Source organism: Mesoplodon bidens, assembly GCF_964165515.1.
Source record: "Mesoplodon bidens genome assembly, chromosome: 6".
In the NCBI taxonomy this organism is placed as follows: Eukaryota; Metazoa; Chordata; class Mammalia; order Artiodactyla; family Ziphiidae; genus Mesoplodon; species Mesoplodon bidens.
Window position 1 is genome coordinate 35194998 of NC_138162.1, and position 24553 is coordinate 35219550.

Here is a 24553-nt window from a genome sequence, read left to right on the forward strand (position 1 = left end):
GTATCTTATTACACAAGCAGATAGAATAATACTGTTGCCATTTTTTTTAACCAGTACAAACATTAATCACTGTGTACCTTTTCATTGGTGTCATATTATATAAAGTATCTGTGACTAGATTAAAACAACAAATTAGACTTTTCAGTTAGTAGCAACTGTTTCACAGGTATGTATAGCAGGTACCTTTTCTACAAAAGGTTCTAAGGTAGGTGTTGGGAGGGAGGGGGAATCATAGAAAGATGTCAGGCAAAAAACTAGCCTTCAAGGATCCTAAGAATCTATGGAGCTAATAAAACATTCCCACAGATAATTATATTACTGCGTGGAAAGTGTTTAGTGCCTTCAGAGAGGTTTAGAAGTGTTCAGAGAATCTTGAGAAGAGAGGGGTGACTTAGAGATGGGACAATCAAAGAAAGCTCATGGAAGAGGGCGCTGTTGACAAGGGCATCAATGTTTGAGTCATATTTGGATATAAAGAAACTCAAAAGAAGGACTTTTCAAGAGAAGGGAATCTTAAAAGCAGGAAATGTTAGGTGTGAGATGGTGTTTTTTGGTCACTCTAGAGGGAAAGGAAGCAATGAAATGTGTGATTGGAAAGATAGTTTGGATCTTTTTAACACAGTTGGGGAACTTGTAGTTCTTCAGAAAGAGGTAGGGACTCAACGGCCATGATGAGCAGAGGTGTGACATAGGACTCTAGGGTCTGCCAGTGGAGGAGGGACAAAAGGCAGTCTAGGCAGAGGGACAGCAGGCAGAGGGATGAATCATGGGGGGATGTCCTGGGAATAGTGAGAACTTTGTTATGGCCAGAGTATATGTGGACTGAGAGGGGCCACAAGACAAGACAAGAAAGGAAGGTTGCAGATAAATGCCAAAGGTAATCACATGCCAAGCTAAGGAGTTTGGTGTTTACCCTCTACAGACACAGGAGCCAACAGGGGGTTTGTAAGTAAGGTAGCTCTGTGGGCAGGGTGGAGCCTAGGCTAGCAGGGATCAGCTGACTTTTTCTGTAAAGGACCAGATCATAAATATTTTAGACTTTGTGGACCACGTATGGTCTCTGTTTCATATCTTTTTTTTTTCCTTTTCTCTTTCTTAAATTCTTTTTTTTCCTTTTCTCTTTCTTAAGTTCTTTCCCTCCTTCCTTTTTTTTTAACTTTTTTTTTTTTTTTAATGTAAAGACCATTCTTTGCTCCTCTGGCCATGCAAAACGGGGCCCCAGCTGTCTTTGGCCCACTGGCGATGAAAAGACAGAAGTAGCAGTTAAAAATCGAACATAGGTAATTGTGCCAAAGAGGGCCTGGTCTAAGGCAGTAGTGGTAGAGATAGTGGTGAGGAGATGCATGAGGATGGATCTGAAATAGAATTAGTCTCAGCAGTTGTTTGACTCTGGGTAATTGGGAAGAAAAGGAAAAATCAGGTATGAATCTGAGGCTTCTCGCTTGAAACACTAGGTAGTGGAGCTGGTGTTACTTCACACCAAGACTACGGGGGAGTTTTGAGAGAAGATGGATTCAGTTTTGCAGCTGCAGAGTTTGATGTATCTGTGGGTCATTCAGGGAAAGGGTGTCTGGGGACAGTTGGCTCAGTGGGTCTGAGGCCCAGTTCCCTCCCATCCAGGCCGTGTGCCTCACAGGGAGTCTCTGAGGTAATAGATTTGAAAGTATGGAGTGTCACGTAAGTCTACAGGACAGGAAAGAGCTGGTTCTTAGGAAGCTCAGACCAGCAGCAGGATTTGAGATGAGTTGGAGAGGCCAAGATTGGACCTGGGAAGACCAGGTAGGAAGCTCTTGTGATATCTAGGGAAGAGGAAGTAGTGTCTCAGATGGAGTGGTGGCAGTAGAACAGAAAGAAGGCGGCAGGTGGGAAGGAGGTGTGGGGCAGAATCTCGAGGACTTGGCGGTGCGTGCATGGGGGAAGAAGGAGGCTTTCTGTGAGCGTAGTCCTCAAATCCCAGTGTCGTGGGTTGACGCCACCTCTAGTCTGTTCTTTTTCTAGTTCTGTTCTTAGAAACCAACAAAGTGACTGAAGCTTACAGAGCATATAATCTGACTCCTTTCATAGCTTTCAATTTTTATAAATATCCCCTTTTAGAGTACAGTAGAGGATGGCCATGTGCCACCTGCAAAAAACCCTTTGTGTAATCTTCATTACAGAAAAGGGAACTGTCTAAAGAACAGTAGAATACTCTGTAAAAGAATTTTTAAAAGAGATTTAAGATTTTGGAACTAGGTTACATCTTAACCAAGGGCTTTAAAATTATCTATAAGCCTAAGGTACGCTCACGATCAAGGTAAACTTGCATGTTGTCAGCCTCCCTGTAATGTGTCACACTGGATCTCAGCAGTCGCTCGTGGCCTTATTTTAGCTCATCTTTCTGGGAAGTGTGAGTGCCTTTGAGATATGGTAACTCTGTACATGTGTCTTCCCAGTGCATTTAGCTGCTGTGTTAAAACACATATATAACCACCTCTGTCCACATTGCACTCACTCTAACACTCAAGATGCTTGGCAGTTAGGCTAGAAAGGGCACAGCACCTTTTTTTTGTCTGTTTGGCAATTAACCATTCACTGGCTTTTTTTGTTGTAACATGCACTTCCTTTCTCTTGTTTTCATTCAAGCTGTGTACGCCATGGAAATTAATGTGGAGAAAGACAAACAAACAGGAGAGACCAAGATTCTCTCTACATCCACCATTGGCCCAGAGGGGGTCCATCAGAGAGGAGTCAAAGTTTTTGATGATGGTACCAAAGTAGTGTATGAGGTGCACTCAGGAGGCACCATAGTAGAAAATGGAGTGCACAAATTAAGCTCAAAGGATGTAGAAGAGCTTATTCAGAAGGCTGGACAATCAAGCTTAAGAGGAGGGCACGTGTCAGAAAGGACTGTGGTTGCAGATGGGAGCCTCAGCCACCCTAAGGAACATATGCTGTGCAAAGAAGCCAAGTTAGAAATGGTCCATAAGTCTAGGAAAGATCATACTTCTGGGAACCCAGGGCAGCAGGCTCCAGCCCCCAGCACTGAAGGGCCGGAGGCAAACTTGGATCAGCCAGTCACCATGATTTTCATGGGCTACCAAAATATCGAGGATGAAGAAGAGACGAAGAAGGTGCTAGGCTATGATGAAACCATCAAGGCTGAGTTGGTCCTCATTGATGAAGATGATGAGAAGTCATTGAGGGAGAAGACGGTAACAGATGTGTCCACTATTGATGGGAATGCAGCTGAGCTGGTGTCCGGGAGACCCGTCTCAGACACCACAGAGCCCTCATCCCCCGAAGGGAAGGAAGAAAGCCTGGCCACGGAGCCAGCCCCAGGTACCCAAAAGAAAAAGCGCTGTCAATGCTGTGTTGTCATGTGACCACTTCTTTCTTCCCTTTTCTTCTGGGCAGCCTTTGTGCTCTCCACCACTTACATAGACCTTCCTGTACCACTAACTACGATACTGTGAACTGGAAGCAAACACCTGCCTTGCCTTGCAGTTGGATTGCTTTGATCCCTCTTATTTTTTTCCCTTTCGTTTTTTTTCCTCCAGTTTCCTCAGCTCAGAGACAACATGCATGTGTGTGCTTCACTCTTTCCAAGAACTTGCTTTTCCTCTAAACCTTTCCTTGTGTCTTCAAGAGGGAATCGGTTCCTTACTGCTCGATTGGAATGGACTCTTCCTAGCAGCCAGTGATCTAGTAGCCTTAATTCACTTGACTGGAATTGAATCCATGGGCATCGGGGGTTTCATTTTGTCGTGTGTTCCTATCAAGTAGTCACACATCACCACGTCACTGATTTCTCACTTGCCTCCCTCGCTGTGGATCTTTGCTTTTATATCTCATGTGGCAAAATGCTATGGGCTCTAGCCAGTTGCTAGTGTAGCCAAAAGTAGACCTTACTTAGTCTGTCCAATCTAGGGTGATGCTTTCTGCTGCCTTATATAAGCTTCCAGGTTACAGTATTGTGCATCTCTGGCTTTCTGTTAAAACAAATGAAATTGATGTAAAAGAAAAGAACCCAGTGCTTGTCATAACTGAATTGTAGGGACTGATTCCATAACCTGCCCATCAGCAGCTGTCTCTCTTTCTATGACTTAACTGATGGACCCTTTATATAAGAAGCACCATTTTTAACTTTCTAAGGACATGAAACAAGCATTGTTTTGAGCATCAGCAGTGATCTCCAAAGTTAGGCGAACCCATGAGCCTTGCTTCTTTTCTCTAAAAAAAAAAGTGTAAATTTTTATATTGTTTTCTTTTTCACGGATATTTTCTGATCATATTCATCTGTTTTCAACGAAGGGGTCATTTTGAGGAGTTTCTCTATAGTGACCATGTTTCTAAAACAGTCCTTCTGACCTACAGTGGTTGCTGTGATGCTTCCGCTCCATTGTGGACAGGTGCTGTTCCTGAATTAACTCTTCGTCTCACCTGCCCCATTGATTCCAGAGCCTTCCATCTGGACTCTTTTCTTTGTGTCCCCATGAGAAAGAGAATATTTCACGTACCATCACCGTGTAGGTTTACCCACCCCACAGAATTAAAACTTTAAAATGTAAAAAATGTTTAAAAGATGAAGAAAGACCTATCTTCTCACCTTAAGTATTTTAATTCGTTCCACAAATACTGACTGAGTGAGTGGCACATAGCTGAGCTTCTTCAAGCATTGTTTCTTCAACTTCTGAAGATTCCAGAACATCAAAGGATGGTTTTTATCTAGAACACAATGAACAATTCTTTAAATTCTTAGCATTCCTCCAAAGCAAAGAGCCACAGGTATAATAAAACCAAAGGGAAGCAATATAGTAAAATAATAATAGAGTAATGAAATAAAGCTGTAACCTTTGAATTGATTTTTTTTTTTTTTTGCGGTACGCGGGCCTCTCACTGTTGTGGCCTCTCCCGTTGCGGAGCACAGGCTCCGGACGCACAGGCTGAGCGGCCATGGCTCACGGGCCCAGCCGCTCTGCGGCATGTGGGATCTTCCCGGACCGGGGCACGAACCCGTGTCCCCTGCATCGGCAGGTGGCCTCTCAACCACTGCGCCACCAGGGAAGCCCTGAATTGATTTTAAAATAGCTTCAGAGATATCTTTTAAGTTTTTTGCCCGAATGTTCATAACATTGTTGCAGATAATTCACAAAATTATCTACGTTCCATAGAACCTAGTTTCAAAAAACATATGGTAAGATGCACTACATCAAGTTTAACTTCTGTGGAAAGTAGATGAGGGAAAAAGTAAGGTGACCTTGAGAGAATTTTATTACAGAACCAACTCAGTTTGTCCTAAATAGCTATCTTAGTGCTAAATCTATTATTTTTTTTAAATTTTTTAGCTTGAAATTATATTTATTCCAATTAAAGGGGGAAAACCAATATTTTTTAATTTTCAAAGTTAATCTTTCCCAAATAATTACATTTTTAACGAGCACAAAGTAAGTCATTTTATCACCAATATATAAACCAAAAAAAGTTAAAGAAGGAAAAAAATAACGAGCTAAGTTCTACTTTCTAAGATGATTCCATCCATGGCTTGGTTTTGAACAGCTGAGGGAATTATCTCTAAATCTCAGGTTCAGCAAAGAAGCTTTTTTTGAATAAAACTGTTGTATTATCTAGAAATAATATCTGGTTTTTCTGCCTATAAACTTTCAGCTTCATGCTCCTCAGCAAATGGTCATTTTAGCATCATTTAAAGGTTAAAAAAAAAAGAAGAAGACATTCCAGAGAAACCTATTTACAGAGAAAAAGAAAGCAGCTTCAATGTCTTGGACAATCTCTGATTTTAATAATTTATTTAGAAAGAAACAATCTAAAAGTTTCCCATAGCTTATCCTTTTTTTACTCATTTGGGGATGAAGACTATTCAGTTTGAGTTTTTAAAAGCACAGTTAGTGAGTGGAATGATAGAATTTAGCCTTGGGTGTACTTTTGATAAACAGAACCAGAGTCTTTCAGGACAGATCATTCCCTGACCTACGCTTCCATCAGTGAGTTAGTTTCTCATGAAGAAAATGGTCTTTACCTCTCACTACAAAACCACACGTGAGATTTAAAAGACCAATGATAATATGTGCTCTCATTTATCAATAATTAGTATAGGGATTAGCAAACTATATGAATTAGAGTTTTCTCTCTACTTTTACTGGTAAAGCTTATCATTTCAATGGTTTTTCAAGTAAGATGTGTTACATTTATTAAAATGATGTGTGGCCACAGTAAACGAAGGTGTGTTTGAATATGGCGTATGTATTTGTGTAGCTTGCCTCATTTTCCTATTGCAGTGGGAGGTTCAGCTTCAGCCAGTACTTTTACGGGATGAGACCTATAATCCCATCTACAGAGAAAAGGAACTACCCTTCATAGTGAAAATATAAACAGAGTTGTGATTGTGAAGATTCTGCCTTCCCTGCTGGTACTGGCATTGTCTCTGTAAACACTTTATTATGTATGGTATCACGCCCTTCAGAAATACAGGGTATTGACTTACATCACCAGACTAATTAGAGAATCAGTAATAAAGCTGCAAAACCATGAGCATTTTTGAGCTCTTGGTTAGTTGGACTTTCCTTTCAAATCATATACTCAGAACCCTTTAAATGGAAAGAGGAGAAAGAGGGAAAAGAGGGTCATTGCATTTGCTTAAAACAGATTCTCAATGGCATGGAATTAAAGATCCTTTAAGAGTTAAAATGATAAACCTTATATATCCTGAAAAATCTTGCTGACTTGTATACCCTTGACTTTTTTTTTTCTCTTTGATGTGCAGTAGGACAAAATTAAGGGGTTTTCTTTTTTTACCTTGTGCCTCGTTTACCCACAGTTATATTATGTTCCTTATATAAGCAAAATTATTTGCCTCTAAAAATGATTTGACAGTGTCCAGCGACATCACTCAGTATTGGCAGTAGAGAGGACGAGGGGCTAGGGAATCCTTTTCTGGGTAAACCCCAAACATGGTTTCCTAAAATTATTCAAAGGCTTTCAGAAAACTCAAATTCTAGAGTTCATTTGATTTGACTCTTTCTGAAATGTTAATGACGCGTTATCTGCTTCAGATTCCCACCTAGTCCATTTTACTTTCTGGTGATAAATGGTTTTCCTACATGCAAGGAGGCTTTTTATTTTTGTTCGGGGCAAGTTTTTATAAAAGGGGGAAATCATCTCTATATAATTTCCTAGAGTTACGATATCGTCTCTGGAGCAAAATGTTGAGGCCAAGTTTGAAAACAGCTTATTTCTTTTCACTTCCTGCAGAACATCATTTCAAGGGACCACAGAACATCCTTGACAAACACCATTTATTTAATGCCAACGAACCAGTGGGTAGCAAAAGAGGTGGCGGGAATATGGCGATAGAGGCAAAAACTGAACCACTAAACCAGTTTTTCCTTTTTAAGAAACTAACCCTGTCAATGTAAAACACAGATGAACATAGACAAAATATGCAGAGAGGATTTCTTTTGTTCTTACTTAAAATCTAGAAGCTCAGCCATCTCTGTTTGTCACCAGACCCACTTGTGGAGTTTAACCCACCAAAGGGCCCATTCCTTGTGGGAATATTTTCATCTCCTGCAATGTTATTTTGTTTACAACAAAAACCATTCCAAGGCTAGAGGAGTTTTATGTTGTACTTTCGCGACATGTACATTCATTATTGAAACCATGAATTCTCAGCATAGTTAAAAGTTTCAGAAGCTCCTCAGTTTATTAATCAAGGTATATGTAGCTCCACTGATTAGGATAGAGCCAGAAGGTATCTTTTGTCCTATTGGATAGTACAACCCAGCAGGTACACGGAGTGATGGTATATATCGCAAAACGTCTCCAAGTAATGTGCAAGATGGCATCTGGGATTCCTGCTGCCAGTTCGCCTTCATTGTGTAGACCTCTTCTGCTCTAATCAAGAAAACTTCCCTGCCTTTTCTAGGGAAAATGAAAAATCCATCTCTTACAAGGAGCGCAATGCTGTTATGTGTCTCTATTTTCATAGCTTCAGCAAACCACATGATAAAATCTCCATTTTAAAACCAAAATACTTAGTATTTGAATGTAGGAAAGACTAGAATAAAGATTACATCCTGAAAGTTTCAAAGAGCAGTTTCCCTGGGGATCCTTAGACCAACCTCATCCCCTACCCCTTAATTTTTATATGACTTAAATAGGCCTCTGTGTCCCCTCTCCACTCCAGTCTAAAATAAAAAGGTCTGAACTGTAGCACAAAAAAACTTGCTTTCAATGTGAAAATATAATATATATCTTGGGGGAACCACAAACTTTCTGCATCAAAGATCTGGACAGCCTTAACTTTTGTAAAACTTTTTCAGTGCTCTCTTTTACTAAGCAGGGAAACAAAATGTTTCCTGAAATTAATGACTTTTTAATATTTTGTGACTATTTTCTAAGTTTCTACAGGTTCACCTTCTCCCCATATTGCCTCTTTCTAGTCACCTGGGGCTATTTTTTTGCAAGTCATTGCATTTTTATTAAAAGAAAAGTACATCTTATGAACCACAAAATTCCCTCTAGACTTCAGGCAGTCCTTCTGGAGTAAAAGAACAGAAGTAAAGAAAAGAATGACAGGGTGGCTTTTTCTTCCCCCCCCCCCATGGTTAACGTACTGTATGGTATATATGTTTACAGAATGTATTTGCCTTGTGATGTTAACAAAATGAATGACAAAAAAAAAAAAAGCGTTCTGATGTGCCATTTGAAAGTTTGCCTTAGCATCACTGTTTATGTTCTTTTCTATCCTTTCAGAATCACAGGTTGTATTCCAAAGCTGTATGAACACAACATTCTCTTCCCCACCCCTACCCAGCCCTCTTCAGAGCTGTGACTTTTGTCCCAGGAGCCTGAGGCAGAACCTTGCAGGTCTGGCCCAGGTGGAATAAAGTAGGCAGAGCTTGGGCATTGCCTCTGCATGTTTACCAACCAAATACTTCCTTGTGTTCCCTTCTGAGCCTGCACTATCCCACTCTGACATTCCTGGGGTGGGCTTCATGCAATGTGTGACCTCCTGCAGTCCTTCCCACTGTATGGGAGGTGAACTTGTGGACCCCCCCTACCTGGGTCTAGGAGCATATTTTTAAGCACAATTGGCATAGCTTGAAAAAGCGAGAGAGATGGACTCAAATGGTGTGATGGAGCCTTACCTGAGGGGTGTGCCCATTCGTTCTAGTGTAAGACAAGTGGCATGATATACATGGGAGTAGGGAGTGATTATAGAAATGGAATAGTTTACATTTATGTATTTTTTTATGGAAAAATATTTTTGTAATGAAATTTAGATGCATTATGAAGCTTGAGTTGGAGAGCACCCTTGATTGATTATTTCTCCATTCCATTAAGGTAACTTTCTGGCGAGTTCTGTAGCACTAGCCCAGACCTTGGGGGGCATGAACAAAGGTCCCGTGACCTGCCCTGGCACCAGCACTGCATGAAATCCAGTGTTTCCCAATAGTTCTAGGTTGTACGATCCAGCTTTCTATACCTGTCATTAGATAGCCTGTTATATGGCTTGATAGCTCTCTGAGCCACACCTTTAATAATACAGAACGATCTTTTGGAAGGAGATAGCTGTTTTAAATGAAAGCTAAGCCCAGCAATTGTCTAAGTTCAACTCTTTCACATATTCAAGGAGTAATTGCTACATTTGAAGTTAAGGGACCACTCACTGTGGTACATTTGAGTAACACATGCAAAATGGTGAGTCAGAAGCATCTGGCCATCTACATAATGTACACAATATGCATAAATGTAGAAACCAACAATATAAAAGTTACCAGGAGTTCTTGACCTTGTAAATATCAATGAGGCTGCATCCTATTTTCAGAGTTAAGTAGAGACTGGAAAGAATTATCCTTATCCATCCATAAAGGAGATACTGAATTTTTAGAGTTTTTGGATTTTTTTCCTCAATTTTCGGCCAAATTCTTGAGTTCCCATCACAGTCACACTCAGGTTCGTGAAGATCTTCACCCACACCTGTTCATCTGTCTGGCTGACCCCAGAGGTCAGAGGTCAAGCCTAAGAATCTGCTCCCTCTTCCTGTTAGACTCTCCTCCCAAGCAGCATCCTTTCCTAGGATAGGATCTTTATCTACTACCCTGAAAGACCAAGAGCCTTTTTCCAACAAGGCCAGGTCTCAGACACACTCTCCATTTCAAGAAAAATAACCTCTCTGGTTCCCAGGCAAATCATTTTAGTTTCTTCATCATCAGAACCCCTCCAACAGGCCCAATTCAGGCCCAACTGTCAACCGTAGTGTCATGGCAACAACCCCAGAAATGAAAGAACTATGCAGTTGCCCGAGGGTGGTAGGGAGAGGCCGCGTGCCCTAGCCTCTTGTTACTATGGGAACCTCTCGGTTTCGAGATGAGGTGGTCAGGCAGACATCCAGTCAGTCTTTATGTACAAAGAGACCACCGGGCAATGCCTGATCTCAACTGGTCTGTGTGTGGCTCCAACTCCAATTCTGTCATATCCCATTCTGGCAAGTGGAAAGAGTCCTATCCTTTGTGGGGTTCTGGAACATTCTTTCCTCCTCTCAAACTCCTGACTTAAAAGAGTCAGCATCATACAGGGGTTCCAGAAAATGTTGTGTCTGATGCAGCTTTCAGTGAATGTAGGTTGTTGACTGGAATGTTCGGCTTTAGCAGCTCACTCGGGGTGAGTGACATCACTGTAAATATATCCATTTGGTGGTTGATTGCGGGTGGGTTGGGAGCCTGTTGTGCTTACTCTGAATTAGACTTGCTGGGCTATAGCTGCTGTACTTTGTAACCTGAAGTGTACTTTGACTGTTCTGTCTCCTTCAGATGAAAAGCAAAACAAAAACCGACTTCAGAAATAACACTGCCAGCGACAGCCGATGCTGTACTTGTGGCTTCTCTCTGTTCCTCTGTACAGTATTAATAGACAATAAACTGCCTTTTCACTGCATCTACCTCTGTGTGTCTGTGCCCCGGTTCTTTCCCCTTCTCACCTGCCATGAGTGGACTTCAGGCCAGACCTCGTGGGGAGCACCTCCGACTGCTCACTAAAACTCAACGCTAATCCAGTGCTTTTCAAACCTGAGCCTGCTTCAGCATCACCTGGGGGCACCCACTAAGAATGTGGAAGCTCGACCACACCTCTGGAACTCAAATTCAGATTCCTGAGTGGGGCCCAGTAGCCTGCATGTTTACTGATATCTCCAGGTGATTCTGATACATGTGCCACCTAACCCAGCCAAAGGTTTGGGTGCCCCTCGGTGGGAATCCCTGTGCCCTGCCTGTTCCAGCTGGTTTCCACATTAACTAATCCTTTCTCTAACCCACTCTTGCACATCTGTCTCCACACCTGTCATCCCTTTTCTTGTTCCTTATAAGCCCTCAGCAGTGGCATTGACTGATCCCATGGGTCAAGCTCGGTCTGCCCCTTAGTTTAAGTAGTAAGAGTTCATCCAGTGCGATCTTCTAAACAGGAGCCTCTCAAGACACATGGGGACTTTGTTTCTCTTTTTTAATGCTGTATTCTCTTTCTCTAAAATAGAGTCAGCAAACTTTTCCTCTCAATGGCCAGAGAGTAAATATTTTTGGCTTTGTGGGTCACATGATTTCTGTCACAGCTACTCAGCTCTGCCAGAAAGTAGCCATACACAACATGTAAATGAATGAGTGTGACTAGATTCCATAAACTTTAGTTACTGAAACAGAGTGGGGGCCAGATTTGGCCCTCAGGCTTGTAGTTTGCTGACCCCTGTCCTCAAACAGAGCCTGGCACATAGTACGTACTCAATGAAACGTTAAAAAGTTATTGTGGGGCTTCCCAGGAGGCGCAGTGGTTGAGAGTCCGCCTGCCAATGCAGGGGACATGGGTTCGTGCCCCGGTCCGGGAAGATCCCACATGCCGCGGAGCGGCTGGGCCCGTGAGCCATGGCCGCTGGGCCTGCGCGTCTGGAGCCTGTGCTCCACAACGGGAGAGGCCACAACAGTGAGAGGCCCGTGTACCGAAAAAAAAAAAGTTATTGCAAGAGAAAATGAACAAAGGGCAGGTATGATGACACCTGCAGAACTGTCACAGTTGTTTTCTTTGAGGATATGAAATAAATCAGTTGGGGAGTTCTCATCTGTTTGGGTTCTGTAGTAGACTTTTTTTTTTTTTCTGGTGTCTTTATGCATAGAAGATAACTCAAGATTGAAACTTGAATGGTGCCTCAGACTGCCACGCTGAAATTAACAATAGTTTCAACCAATAGAAAGCTGAGGAAGTGCAAGGACTTCTTGCCCTTGTCAAAAGTGCTGGGCACTTGAAACCTGGGTTGTCCCTGGGCATCTATGCACTTCATCCTAGTGTCTGTGGAACTACATCTTATCAAATCCATCCTACACAGTAAGTGGCAGGGCTTTCTTGACATTATTCTTTTTGTTAATTGAAATACTCTTTAGTGTGTGGACATGCAGACTGGAACCATGGTAGACCATTATACACCCCACAACTCTAGGGCATACCTGCAGTGACATTCCGAATAGTGTGTGAAAAGCTGTGTGCTGACATCCATCCCCAGTGTTGTTGTGGGTTAAGGGAAATTATATTTACACAAAGCACTCTGTAAGCTGGAAGTAGATAACAAATGTTAGTTTACTTGTGATGAAAAAGTGTTTGTTCCTCTACTAAAGGTCTTACTTTTCCCAAATGTAATCATAATAAGCCGTTCAGATGTGTTTCAGAACCAGTATAAAAGGGAAGCTGCTTTTTCCTGCATTGGGTTTGTGACTGCTTTTGTATTATATTGAACCATATGAAATGGCCATTTAGTAAATCAGTAATGTTAAATATTGACAGTTCCCTATAGTTCAATCTAATAATTCTATTCCGGGGGTAGTTTCCCATCATGGAGGGCAAAAGATTATCAGATAAACCCTAATTATAACAAGAGGAATTTAGATGAGAAAATAAGAACTTTGGAAGGGAACATAGTTCCATACTTAAAGCTAGGCACTTCCCCTGGATAGGTAGGATTTCCTTTAATATTACATCAACCCTATGAGGTAGACATTGCTAATATTCTCCTTCATACATGAAGAAACTGAGTTAAGGAGACAGTAAGTACCTTGCTCAATATAGCAGAGCTAAAAGTTGGGATGGGGCTTGGGGAACAAGTTTCAAGCTCAGCTCTCTTTACCTTCTTCCACACAGAAGCTCTTGTTATAAAAGTGGTATGGGGATGCAGCTGAGACTGGATACAGAAAGATTTGGATAACAGAGCCATCTGTGCCCAAAAAAGACAAAATGGCACCAGTTCTTATTTTGTACCTTTATCTACCCAAGCAAACGCTCTGTAATAACACTGCCCCTGGAGGATGGGAGGTGTCTCTGCAGCACTTCCTTCCCAAAGGGGAAGCAGAGGGCTAATCACCCTCTGGACAGTTTTTCCTTCCCCATTCATATATAGGAATGGTGTGTCCATCCCAGAATAAGCACAGGAGGTTTTGTTGTTGTTGTTGTTAATATTGTTATCATTATTATTTTGCCCCGTCATAAGAGCTAAGAGGAACAGTGTTCTATGGCACTGTGCCAGTGCCTCTTGATCTAGGCTCTATCACCCTTCTGCAACCACCAGTAGAACACACTGTGTCTCCAGCAACCCAGCTCCTCTCCTGCTTTTCCCAAACAGTGTCAAATCCTCCACTATATGGGCATTACACACAAGCCAAAATTTGCTATTTAGAAGTTAAGGCTATAGGAGCTCAAAGAGATCATCTAATGCGGAAGTCACAAAATGGTTAGCTGCCGGCTGCATCTGGCCTGTGGTTATGTTGGTTTTGCCTGCATCATGTTTTAAAATCATTTTTAATTCACTGCCATTTAAAAGACAGATTTCCAGCTTCTCTTGACATTTCAGAGGCCTTTGTCAACAATGGGCCTGTTTTCCTGGCTGACAGGTGCCTGGAGCTGATGGTAGCTGTCCCCTTTGGGGGAATCATACTCTCTTACTCACTGTCCTCACCCCCACTTCCTATTAGCTTACTCTTGGCCAGCTTCCTTTGTTTATATTACCTGCCTGGCACCTGTTGGCATTTGTGGGTTACCCCTAATGTACCATAATCTACTCATTATATGGCTGGGTCCAAGATGAGACTTACCCATAGCGAGATAATGGCAGAGCCAGAACCAGAGATGAAGTCTCCTGAACTCCTTTGGAAGAATAAGGCTTTGCACTGGGTTTGGACTTAAATCTGATGGCAGCATTTAAAATTTTTGAACGGCCCATAAGCAGAAAGCCAATATCAGAATTTGATGCTTGAGCTTTTTAGCAGCAAGACTCACATGACTTTATAATGATAGATTATCCTAAGGCTGGTGAGCTCATTTACAACTCAGGAGAAAAAAATTCATTTCCTACAACAACTTAGAGTATTTAGATTCAGCTACTCTCTATTTCTTAGGTTAAATGAACCATGTCATGTTTTAAGAACTTTGTGGCATCATGTTTCATGGTTGAAAGTTGCATTCCTGTAAAAATAAACAAAAACTTTTGTAGTCAACTGTTGACTAGTTCTGGTGCTTCATATCCCTTCTTAGGAAAAATAACAAGAGGCAAAGGCTGTATGTATTTGAATTTAAATGTGATTTCCTTTTCCCTCCTAATCCTTAGTCTCTTATCGTGCTCCTGAGGTCATGTGGTCACAGAATAGTAATATTCTCTAACGTTCACTTCTTTATCTTGCTAAGAGTAATAATCAGCATAAAGTTTATTTCAAAGAACCGATGAAATAGGGATCTTTCCTCCCGTGGCTTGTCATCATAAATCACTGTGATCTAGTATTTTCTTTCTTTTTAAAAAAATTTCAACTAAAGGCTAAAAAAATTTAAGATGATAATTATATTTTCCAATTTTTTTTTTTCTCTTTCCAAGTCACTGAGTATAGAAAATATGAGCAGCAGACCTACCCTTTTAAGGCCAGGGTTCTTAGGTCAACCTGAGGACAACCTGGAGGTGACATAAATCCTACAGTCAGTGTGAATCGTCCATCCATCAGAATATGTACTCATATGAGTCTACATATTCTGTCTCGTAAAGAACTTATTTCAAATCAGAGTGCAAGGACCGATTCAGTCATTTCTTTTTTCTCTGGGAGACTGACTAAATCCTCACTCTACTCAGAGGCTTGATGTGAGATCCTGTCTCATACTTTAACTCAGTTTTTCATAAACTTAGACTTTTGGTATCACCTTAATTACTTTTGTCCTGTGTGTGTACCACCAGTGGACCCTCATTTGCTCTTTGAACCACGTCTTTGACCTAAAAGGTAACTTTTTTGCCCTACCTTAAGCAGGCAGCACATGCCATATAAGTAACTGTTGAAATAAATGTTAATTAGCATTATTAATTTTCAGCTGCATACAGTTGCCTAGTAATACATACAGTCACCTGAGACCAACTCTTTCATTGTTAAAGGAAGGAATAGCCAGGTTAGAGACATATCAAAAATATACCCCCATCTCTTTGATATAATCAGATGGCATGAAAGAAAATCAAAACAGTAATAATTTTCTCACTGTGTGGTTCTGTGTTATTTAATGCCATGTTCATCTACCCCGAAAATTTTGGAAGCACTGCCTTACTTCATTGCATTCCCTTAACAAATCCCAGCTCCTCATTTTGAAGTTAGGATGAGAAATGCAAAGTGACTTGCTCAAAGCAACAGGAAGTAAGAGCAGAAACACAGTGCTAGGATTCAAACCCAGGTCAGGGTGACTTCAGATTTTTTCTGTTATACCAGGTGCCCAACAAGCCATTCCTTTTATAAGGAATGAATTGAATACATCAGCAGCAAACTTAAAACTCTCCAGTAAAGATCTCCATCATTTAAGCAAACAAAAGTAACATCTGTTCCAGCTAGTGCTGTCTTTGGCATAAGCAGTTTTTCACTGATGGGGATCAGATCTAACTGGGCTCCATCTGCCCTACTTGAGCAAAGTTATACAATCAGATGTGAGTTTCCAAATACAGTGGGAAAGTGACGCAGTAGACAAGTGACGCGGTAGACAAGTGATGCGGTAGACAAGTGATGCGGTAGGCAAGTGACGCAGTAGACAAGCACAGGGGCCCAATGGCTGCCTCTACTCTAAGGCACTCCAGCCCTCAGCTTCAGTACCTCTTCTGAGCTCTAGTAAGCTGACTCCTGCTCAGCAGAGCTCTTGGTTGGCTTTTGTAGAGTCGGGGATTTAGTCAATGCAGGCTGTAAAACTGGCTCAGCACTAGAGAATAAGCAGAACTTAATGGAAAAAGAACCACTCAGGGAATCTCAACTTTTCCCTTCCTTTCCCGTCCCTTCCCTACCCTACCCTTCCCTTTTCCCTTCTTTCTTCTCTTTTCTCTTCTCTACTGAACGAGTCTGTTTTTGACACAAGGTGCACTCCCACCTGTAGGATGAGTTGATCTTCTCAAAAAGTTCATTAATTCTCCCAGGAAGCACCATGCTCTCTGGTTCTCATTTCTTACTTGCTGCACATTAGAATCTGGAACATTTTCTTAAAAATATAATTATACTAGGGCTCCATGCCAGAGATCCTGATCTAATAGGTATGGGTGAGGCCTGGAGCATTTATTAAATGGTTCCAAGTGATTCTCATGAGCAGTTAGGGCTGGAAACCACAGCACAGAAGGACCCAGAGCAGGCAGGAGGGGTCCAGGCTGGAATCCTTGTCTCGGTTCTGCAAACCAAGAAAAAAATGTAGGCTTTGGTGTCTGAATCAAAGTCAAGTCCCAAGTCTGTCATTGGTCAGCTTGGTAATCTTTGGCAATTTATTTCAATTCAACAAGCCTCAGTTTCCTCTTCTGTAAAATGAGAATAATACCTACCTTGTAGGGCTTCTATTAGGGATGTTTTAAAGACTTTTCTTTCTGCTTTTCCTTTCTCCTTTCTCTCCCATTACAAAAGAAAAGTATTTGAAGTAGTTTGTAGGAAAAAATGCAGCCAAAAGAAATAGAGAAATAAGAGAAAAATGAGATGAAACTAGAGGACTCAATCTAGCATAGATTTCTGAATGTTTATTTCTCTTTCTCCCATTTGTTTGAGCAATTCAGCTTGCAAAATGTACAACACAATACTACGTTATCAACCAAACCACTGAATTCTAAGTTCTTGGATCTGTTTTGAAAACAACAAAAACATGAGATGACAGAATTGGCATTTGGAGTGTGAGGGGACCCAGGCCTGGGCTCTGTCCCAGGTATGTCATTCATGTGTGAATTAGAAGTCCTTTTCCCTCTTCTGGCCCCAACTTTCTCATCTATAAAATGAGTAATTTTACTAGATGACCATTAAGATGATTCTGAGCGACATACTACGTGGATGTCAATATCAAAGGTATTTCTCTACAGTTAAAAAAGAAAAGAAGGAAATACATCAAGCTGAGGAGTGTTTTTCCTAAAAGATCCTGAAATCCCTGGCCTTTAAAAGCCAACACATAAGCAATCCACCACCGTCCTGGCCTGGCCCTGAGGAGTCCCTCGGCAAATCCCCCATCACTGCCTTGCTCTGGGGTCTTTCCAAGCCCAATGGAAAACCACTGGCCATTTTCCTGTGTATGATGTTCAGTGGGCGAACAACTGACTCACCAAGACTTAAAAATCAGAATTTGGATTCCCTTTAAAAAATATAAACAGACTGGCCTTATTAGGGGCTAATGCTTGACATCTGTGTGCCCCACTATCTCCTGACCCAGAGAATCCTGGAGGGTTGGTAAATACGCATCTAGAGTCTCCTGGGAGGTGAGTGTAGCAGACACGCACCACCGCCCATCTAGTCTAGATGGTTTCTCCAAAGGAACCTTGAGGAATGCAGCAACTGACAGTGCTTCTCTTCCCTAAGTCCTTCTCTTCTGCCCCAAAGCTGAGTGTCCAATATAACGGGATTTGAAATCAATAAACCAGTTCTGCTCCTTGATAGCTCTGTGTCTTTGGGCCAGGCACTTAGCCTTTGTGCTCTGCAGAATGCCATGGACAGTTAACTAAGCATGGGCGTATTGATACTGATGCAAAGAACGTCAGAAGCAGTACATAAAAAGCTAGTCATGGAAGTTCCAGCTGAATGGGGTTAGTTGTCTGAAGCTTGGCTGAGGATAGTTTGGTTTCAGGTCTTTTCAGGTCTCAGGAGAAAATTCCTCTTTCTGAACATTGGAAGAAGTGAGAATTCTCAGATTATTTTCTGAAGCCACGGCTGGGTGATGAAATCCTTCATTGCAAGTGTAGAAGCATTCATCATCACCAAGACGAGCCCCCTCCCGACTTAATAAAACAGAATTGCTTTTTTATTCTTTCCTTCCAGAATCAAGATCAAACTCTTCTCTCTGAAATTCAAAGTTTGCTAAAATGGAACATCTTCTCCTCCATCTCCCTTCTTCACCAGACCTCAGGTCCCCCTGATTCCTAACATAAATGTGCATTTTTAATTAAGGAGCCCACACCCACCCTCCCCTGGCCACATTCACCCAGCTTTACTCATGCTGTTTTGGACACACCTAGCATAGGCCCTTTCCTCCCCACATTTTGGGAAGTCTTAGTCATCCAACTCAGCCCAGCTGAGTGCCTTTGTCTCATTCTGCCCCCTGCACCTGCCTCTGACACATTGTTATCAGCCTTCCTCTGTCCTCTGAATTCCTACTGTCCTTATATGTGGCTGAGCCTTTACTTGGGACTTCTGCATTCATATAGCGAAAGACTCAATTTCTCGTTGCAGAAGTGGATCAGGAGCAGCATCTCTTCTCTCTCAATTCGTTGATTTCATCCTGAGACACAGACTTACAGACTATGTGTTGAAAACACAATCAAGATTTAATGCCAGCTCTTGGCTCCTGAGACTCAGTGGGAAGGACGGGTCAGGAGTCCTTGTTAAAAAAAATGGGGGAGGGCTTCCCTGGTGGCGCAGTGGTTGAGAGTCCACCTGCCGATGCAGGGGACACGGGTTCGTGCCCTGGTCCGGGAAGATCCCACGTGCCACGGAGCGGGTGGGCCTGTGAGCCATGGCCACTGAGCCTGCGCGTCCGGAGCCTGTGCTCTGCAGTGGGAGAGGCCACAACAGTGAGAGGCCCGCGTACCGCAAAAAAAGAAAAAAAAAAGGGGGGAGTCGGGGTTTCGTTTTAGTTTCTCCCCCTTTGTCAGAAAAAAAGGGGCTTGGTATTGTGCTGACAGCCATGGGTCTTCTCTTGTCAGCCAAGAGGAGAGACTGAACTTCTATCAGCAGATTCCAGGCAAGTTTAACAGCAGAGCACAGACAAAATAGTTGTCCTGTGCCTCACAGGACAAGGGTATTTAGGTGGGTGGAGGCTTAGTACTTTTTAGCAGTGACTAGGCAAGCAGACAGCAGGCAGCCAGATCACCCTGAGGGTGTCCAGCTGTGTAAGGATTAGGCTGCTCATCATCAAAAACTCTAGAAACAAATGCTGAAGAGGGTGTGGACAAAAGGCAACCCTCTTGCACTGTTGGTGGGAATGTAAATTGATACAGCCACTATGGAGAACAGTATGGAGTTTCCTTAAAAAAACTAAAAATAGAACTACCATACGACCCAGCAATCCCACTACTGGGCATATACCCTGAGAAAACCATAATTCAAAAAGAGTCATGTACCAAAATGTTCATTGCAGCACTATTTACAATAGCCAGGACATGGAAGCAACCTAAGTGTCAATCGACAGATGAATGGATAAAGAAGATGTGGCACATATATACAATGGAATATTACTCAGCCATAAAAAGAAACAAAATTGAGTTATTTGTAGTGAGGTGGTTGGACCTAGAGTCTGTCATACAGAGTGAAGTAAGTCAGAAAGAGAAAAACAAATACCGTATGCTAACACATATATATGGAATCTAAGAAAAAAAAAAGAAAAGGTCATGAAGAACCTAGGGGTAAGACGGGAATAAAGACACAGACCTGCTAGAGCATGGACTTGAGGATATGGAGAGGGGGAAGGGTAAGCTGTGACAAAGTGAGAGAGTGGCATGGACATATATACACTACCAAACGTAAAATAGATAGCTAGTGGGAAGTAGCCACCTAACACAGGGAGATCAGCTAGGTGGTTTGTGACCACCTAGAGGGGTGGGAGGGAGGGAGACGCAAGAGAGAAGAGATATGGGAACGTGTATGCGTATTACTGATTCACTTTTTATAAAGCAGAAACTAACACGCCATTGTAAAGCAATTATACTCCAATAAAGATGTAAAAAAAAAAAAAAAAGGATTAGGCTGATGAAGTACACCAGTTCTGGCTGATGGGAGATGGGACTAGAGTTTCCCAGCAGGGCCAGTGTCCTGTTGTTCAGGTTGCTCACTGCATAATCCTAGAGGGCTCCATTCACATAGAGTATGGTGTGAATGGTGCCCTTAGAGTTGTGCAGTGCACAACATGCCCACTGTCCATGCTCAGACATGGGCATGCTTAGGTAGTATGGAAATTCCTTGAAACACATAGGTAAAAATCAACCAGAAACTTACATTACAAACAAAGCATTAAACCCATAGTAAACTCGCTGTAGTATGTCAAATTATAAGAGCCAATTTTAACTCTAAGGACTATAGACTAATTCTTTAGAACCAGTAACCAAGACATACTCCCAGGAACCAGGCCTATGCTTCCTTGATTTTCTCCAGTTACATACAGCACAGTATAAAATACATGGTATGGATGAATGTTTCATGGTGTCATAGCTGAGATCATGGACCAGAATGAAAAGGGGAGGGCCAGTTGCTCTTCTTTCTAGGACAGAGTACTTCCCAGGTGTGAAACGTTCACCAGTGGCCACTTAGAAAGGTTTCTCTGACCAGAGTAACAATGCATCCCACTTTGCACATGTTTTCCCAGCCTAATTCTTGGTAGTGTTCCAGTTTGGGTGGTAAAGCATATGGCCGTGATACCTCCAGCATGTAGTCAGGCGTCTCTGCTTGGTCAGCCGTCCCCGCACCTGAGACTGGCCTTTCCTTCCATTGATCCTTTGGCAGTGATGTAGACACGGTGCTCAGGGCATAGCAAGAGCCCTTTACCCAGATAGACTGATATGAAGGATCAGTTAGAACGCTGTGGGACAGTCTGCCATCACATAAAATCATTTCCTTTTTCTCTTTGCCATTTATAATTAGTTCCATATTCCTATGGGCACTCAATGAAGAGGAAGAATTAAAGACAGAAAGCAGAACACTCTCAGACCCAGTACTTATCAGCCACTAGAGACTCAGCAGAGGACGTTGGTCCCTGGCTTGTGCCATTTGCCTGCTGCTCACACTTGTCGCTGGAGGAGATTCACCTTTGGGTGTGTTCAGTAGTTATAATTACAACTGACAGCGCACGAGAGGGAGGAGGGTGGCTTAAAGTCCTTTGCAGATGCACGTTCATCCACCAATAATCAAGAAACGCACACAAGGGCTTCCCTGGTGGCACAGTGGTTAAGAATCTGCCTGCCAATGCAGGGGACAGGGGTTCAAGCCCTGGTCCAGGAAGATCCCACATGCCGCGGAGCAACTAAGCCCGTGCGCCACAACTACTGAGCCTGCGCTCCAGAGCCCACGAGCCACAACTACTGAGCCCACCTGCCACAACTGTTGAGCCCACGTGCCACAACTGTTGAAGCCCGCACACCTAGAGCCTGTGCTCTGCAACAAAAAGAGTAGCCCTCGCTCTCAGCAACTAGAGAAAAAACCCATGCACAGCAACAAAGACCCAATGCAGCCAAAAATTAAATAAATGAATTAATTTTTAAAAAAAATTAAAAAAAAAACTCACACAAGATGGTGTAGGTGCTGCCCAAGGCCTGAACCCATGCTGAACAGCGGCTCCGAGTTCTGATTCTCAAGTCCACCTGCCACTTCTTTGTGCCTCTGTTTCTTTATACATAAAATGGTGATGAGCATTAAATCTCTTGTAGAGTGTCTTCAATGCTGCCTGGTAATCATGGGCAGAATTAAAGCATTAGCTATTAGTATGAGTAGTAACCACAGCTTTGAGAGGCAGAGAACAAGCCCTAAGAATGGTATGAAACAGGGTCAGGAACTATGACCCTTGGGGCAAATCTGGCCCTCTGCCCCTTTCTGTAAATAAAGTTTTATTGGAACACAGCTATGCCCACATGTTTACATATTGTCTAGGGAAGGAAACCATATGGCCCATGAAGCCTAAAAAATTGTCTAGTACTTTACAGAAAGGTTTGCAGATGCTCAAATTTGCTTTCCTATTCTCCTAGCATTTACTGAGCACTGATAAAATGCCCTGAACTATACTAAATGTTTTAACACATGCTATCTTTTTCCTTTTTTTTTTTTTTTGGCTGTGCTGTGTGGCTTGTGGGATCCTAGTCCCCCAACCAGGGACTGAACCCGGGCCCCTGCAATGAAAGCGCCGAATCCTAACCACTGGACTGCCAGGAATTTACTACATATTATCTTATTTAGCTTTCACAAGAAGTAGCTCTTCAAGGTCGATAGAAATGTCCCCCCATTTTACACAGGAGGTTCAGAGCACTTGTGACTTGCATAAAATTGCAGAGCCAGGATTCACACTCTGGTGTCCTGGTCCAGAATTTCAGGAGTCATCAGGGCAGGCATCTTGAAGGAGTTGGGTTTGCACTTGCCCTTGAAGGATGAGTGTGGTTGTCAGTACACAAGTGTGAGAGCCGAGGAGGGTTTTCGAGGCAGAAGGAAGTCCTTGATCAAAAGGCCTGAGGTGGGAAGCAGGGGCTTTCTGCTCCTCTGATTCGGTAGAACACAGGAACCCAAAGGGTGGGAGGACAGGCAGTAGAAGAAGTGGCTTGAGGCCAGTGTGTGGAGGGATGGGGCGTTCCTCAAGGAAGAAGTTGCAACTGAGAGTTCAAGGGCAGGCCTGTGGCTGTATTGTGTTTGGCCTTTATTGCATTGACTCATACAAGGGTATTTGGTTTGGTTTGGTTTAATTTGAATTTACAACCAAGAAATTCCACAATTTTATCTTCTCTTGAAAAAGCAGAAGGTCTAGCCAACACTGGACATTCCCAGGAAGCAGGAATCAGCTGGAGTTGAGGTCAGCTGCCCCCTTTAGATGAGGCGTGATCAGTACCACCTTAGACCCAAGGAAGAGGAGCCCCTGTCCTGGGCCCTGGGCTTTAATATGGTCTTGCTCTGGTCGCACCCTTTCCCATGGGGTGAGGCATCTCTGGGGCAAGGGGAATTGCCTGTACCCCTCCCCTGATCCAGGCTGTGCTTCAGATGTCAGGACTCAGAATTCTCTGCCCAAATGGGCCAAGCTCACTTCCATGGACCTCTTCAATATGGCTGAGGGGTGTACCGAGGGAAAGCAGATTGTGTTGGGGGAACAGTGTGTGTGGATGGAGCTTTGAAATTCAGGCTGGGGTATCCAGCATTGGCTGCAAGGCCCCTGTAGTTGCAGGACAGAGGCAGGAGAGAGAAGAGAACAGATATGGGTAACAGGCCAGAGGACCTTGCTGGGAACCACCAAGTCTCAAGACTCCTAGGAATCCAAGAACACAATTTGAACTTGGCCTTCAGAGTCAGTATGACGTGTATTTGCCAACTTAGGAGGAGAGAATGCAGTTTCTTTAATTTGAGCTTGATTTCCAACTTTTAAATATTGAGACATACTGTGTGTGGTCCTCCATTTGTATACTTGCTCCCAGGCTCAGAAATGTCTGAGGTGAGCCTGGCTGCAATCCCCACCAGTTCCTAATGTCTTACACTATGGTTGTGTCCCTCACTGACCTGACCTACCTGGTTGTTATAGCCCTTGCTCTGAATAATTCATGGGGAAAAACGTTGAAGATTTTTAATCAGAGCCACAGTTTGCCAAAGGGACAACTGTAGACAGAGAGTGAGGCTGGAAGGCCAGTTAGGGGTTACTGCTAGGAGGAGGGTCCAGCTAGGAGGTTATAGGTCTAAACCAATGGAACTAAGAAAGGAAGGGACAGATACAAGAGTAATTTTTCCCCCCATGATCTTTAGGTTAGAGTGGCCAACTTATCCTGGTTTGCCTGGGACTTTCTTGGTTTTAGTTGTGAAACCTCGCATCCCAGGAAACCCCTCATTCCCGGTGACACTGAGAAGGTTACTCCCCCTGTCTACCACCTAAACATCTGCCCCCCTCATCCTGAGATCTTACTGCACCTGAGCTGGCTCAGATCCAGGGGTTGTGGATCTGAGCACCAGTTTGTTCTGGAAGCAAACTGTGTAGCTGTTTCTATTCCTTAACCCTATATGCCAAACTCCTCCTAATTAGGCAAATAACTCTCAGGCCACAGAGGTCTCCCCAGGTGCTGCAGATTTAGTTCTTCAAGGCAAGAGTGTGTTCAGGCCTAATTAATGCATCAAGAGGCTTAGAGTCCAGATTTATGTTGGAAGAGAAGGTACCAGCCCACCTTTGATGGATGTGGGATGTCATTTCTCTACCTGTTTCTGGCCACTGTCACTACCATCAGCATTAACAGAGATCACACACTGAACCTTGACTTATAGAATCCTTACTAAGTTAGATCCTCATCTGTTCTAGGAAAAGTGTTTGTTAGTGAAATCAGAATCCTCAGGAAAATCAT

General features: G+C 42.8%; 1 protein-coding gene across 10 annotated transcripts in view; it reads left to right on the forward strand.

Moving 5' to 3' along the window:
* PALM2AKAP2 (PALM2 and AKAP2 fusion) overlaps positions 1 to 24553 on the forward strand; it is a 624976-nt gene that overhangs the window by 415148 nt on the left and 185275 nt on the right. For 8 of the 10 annotated variants that reach the window (XM_081237132.1, XM_081237131.1, XM_081237133.1 and 5 more), the window contains one exon: positions 2623 to 3318. The exons of the other annotated variants lie outside the window; for them this stretch is intronic. In XM_081237132.1, the coding sequence (XP_081093258.1) occupies positions 2623 to 3318 (696 nt within the window). The remainder of the gene's footprint in view (positions 1 to 2622; positions 3319 to 24553) is intronic. 10 annotated transcript variants of the gene reach the window in all.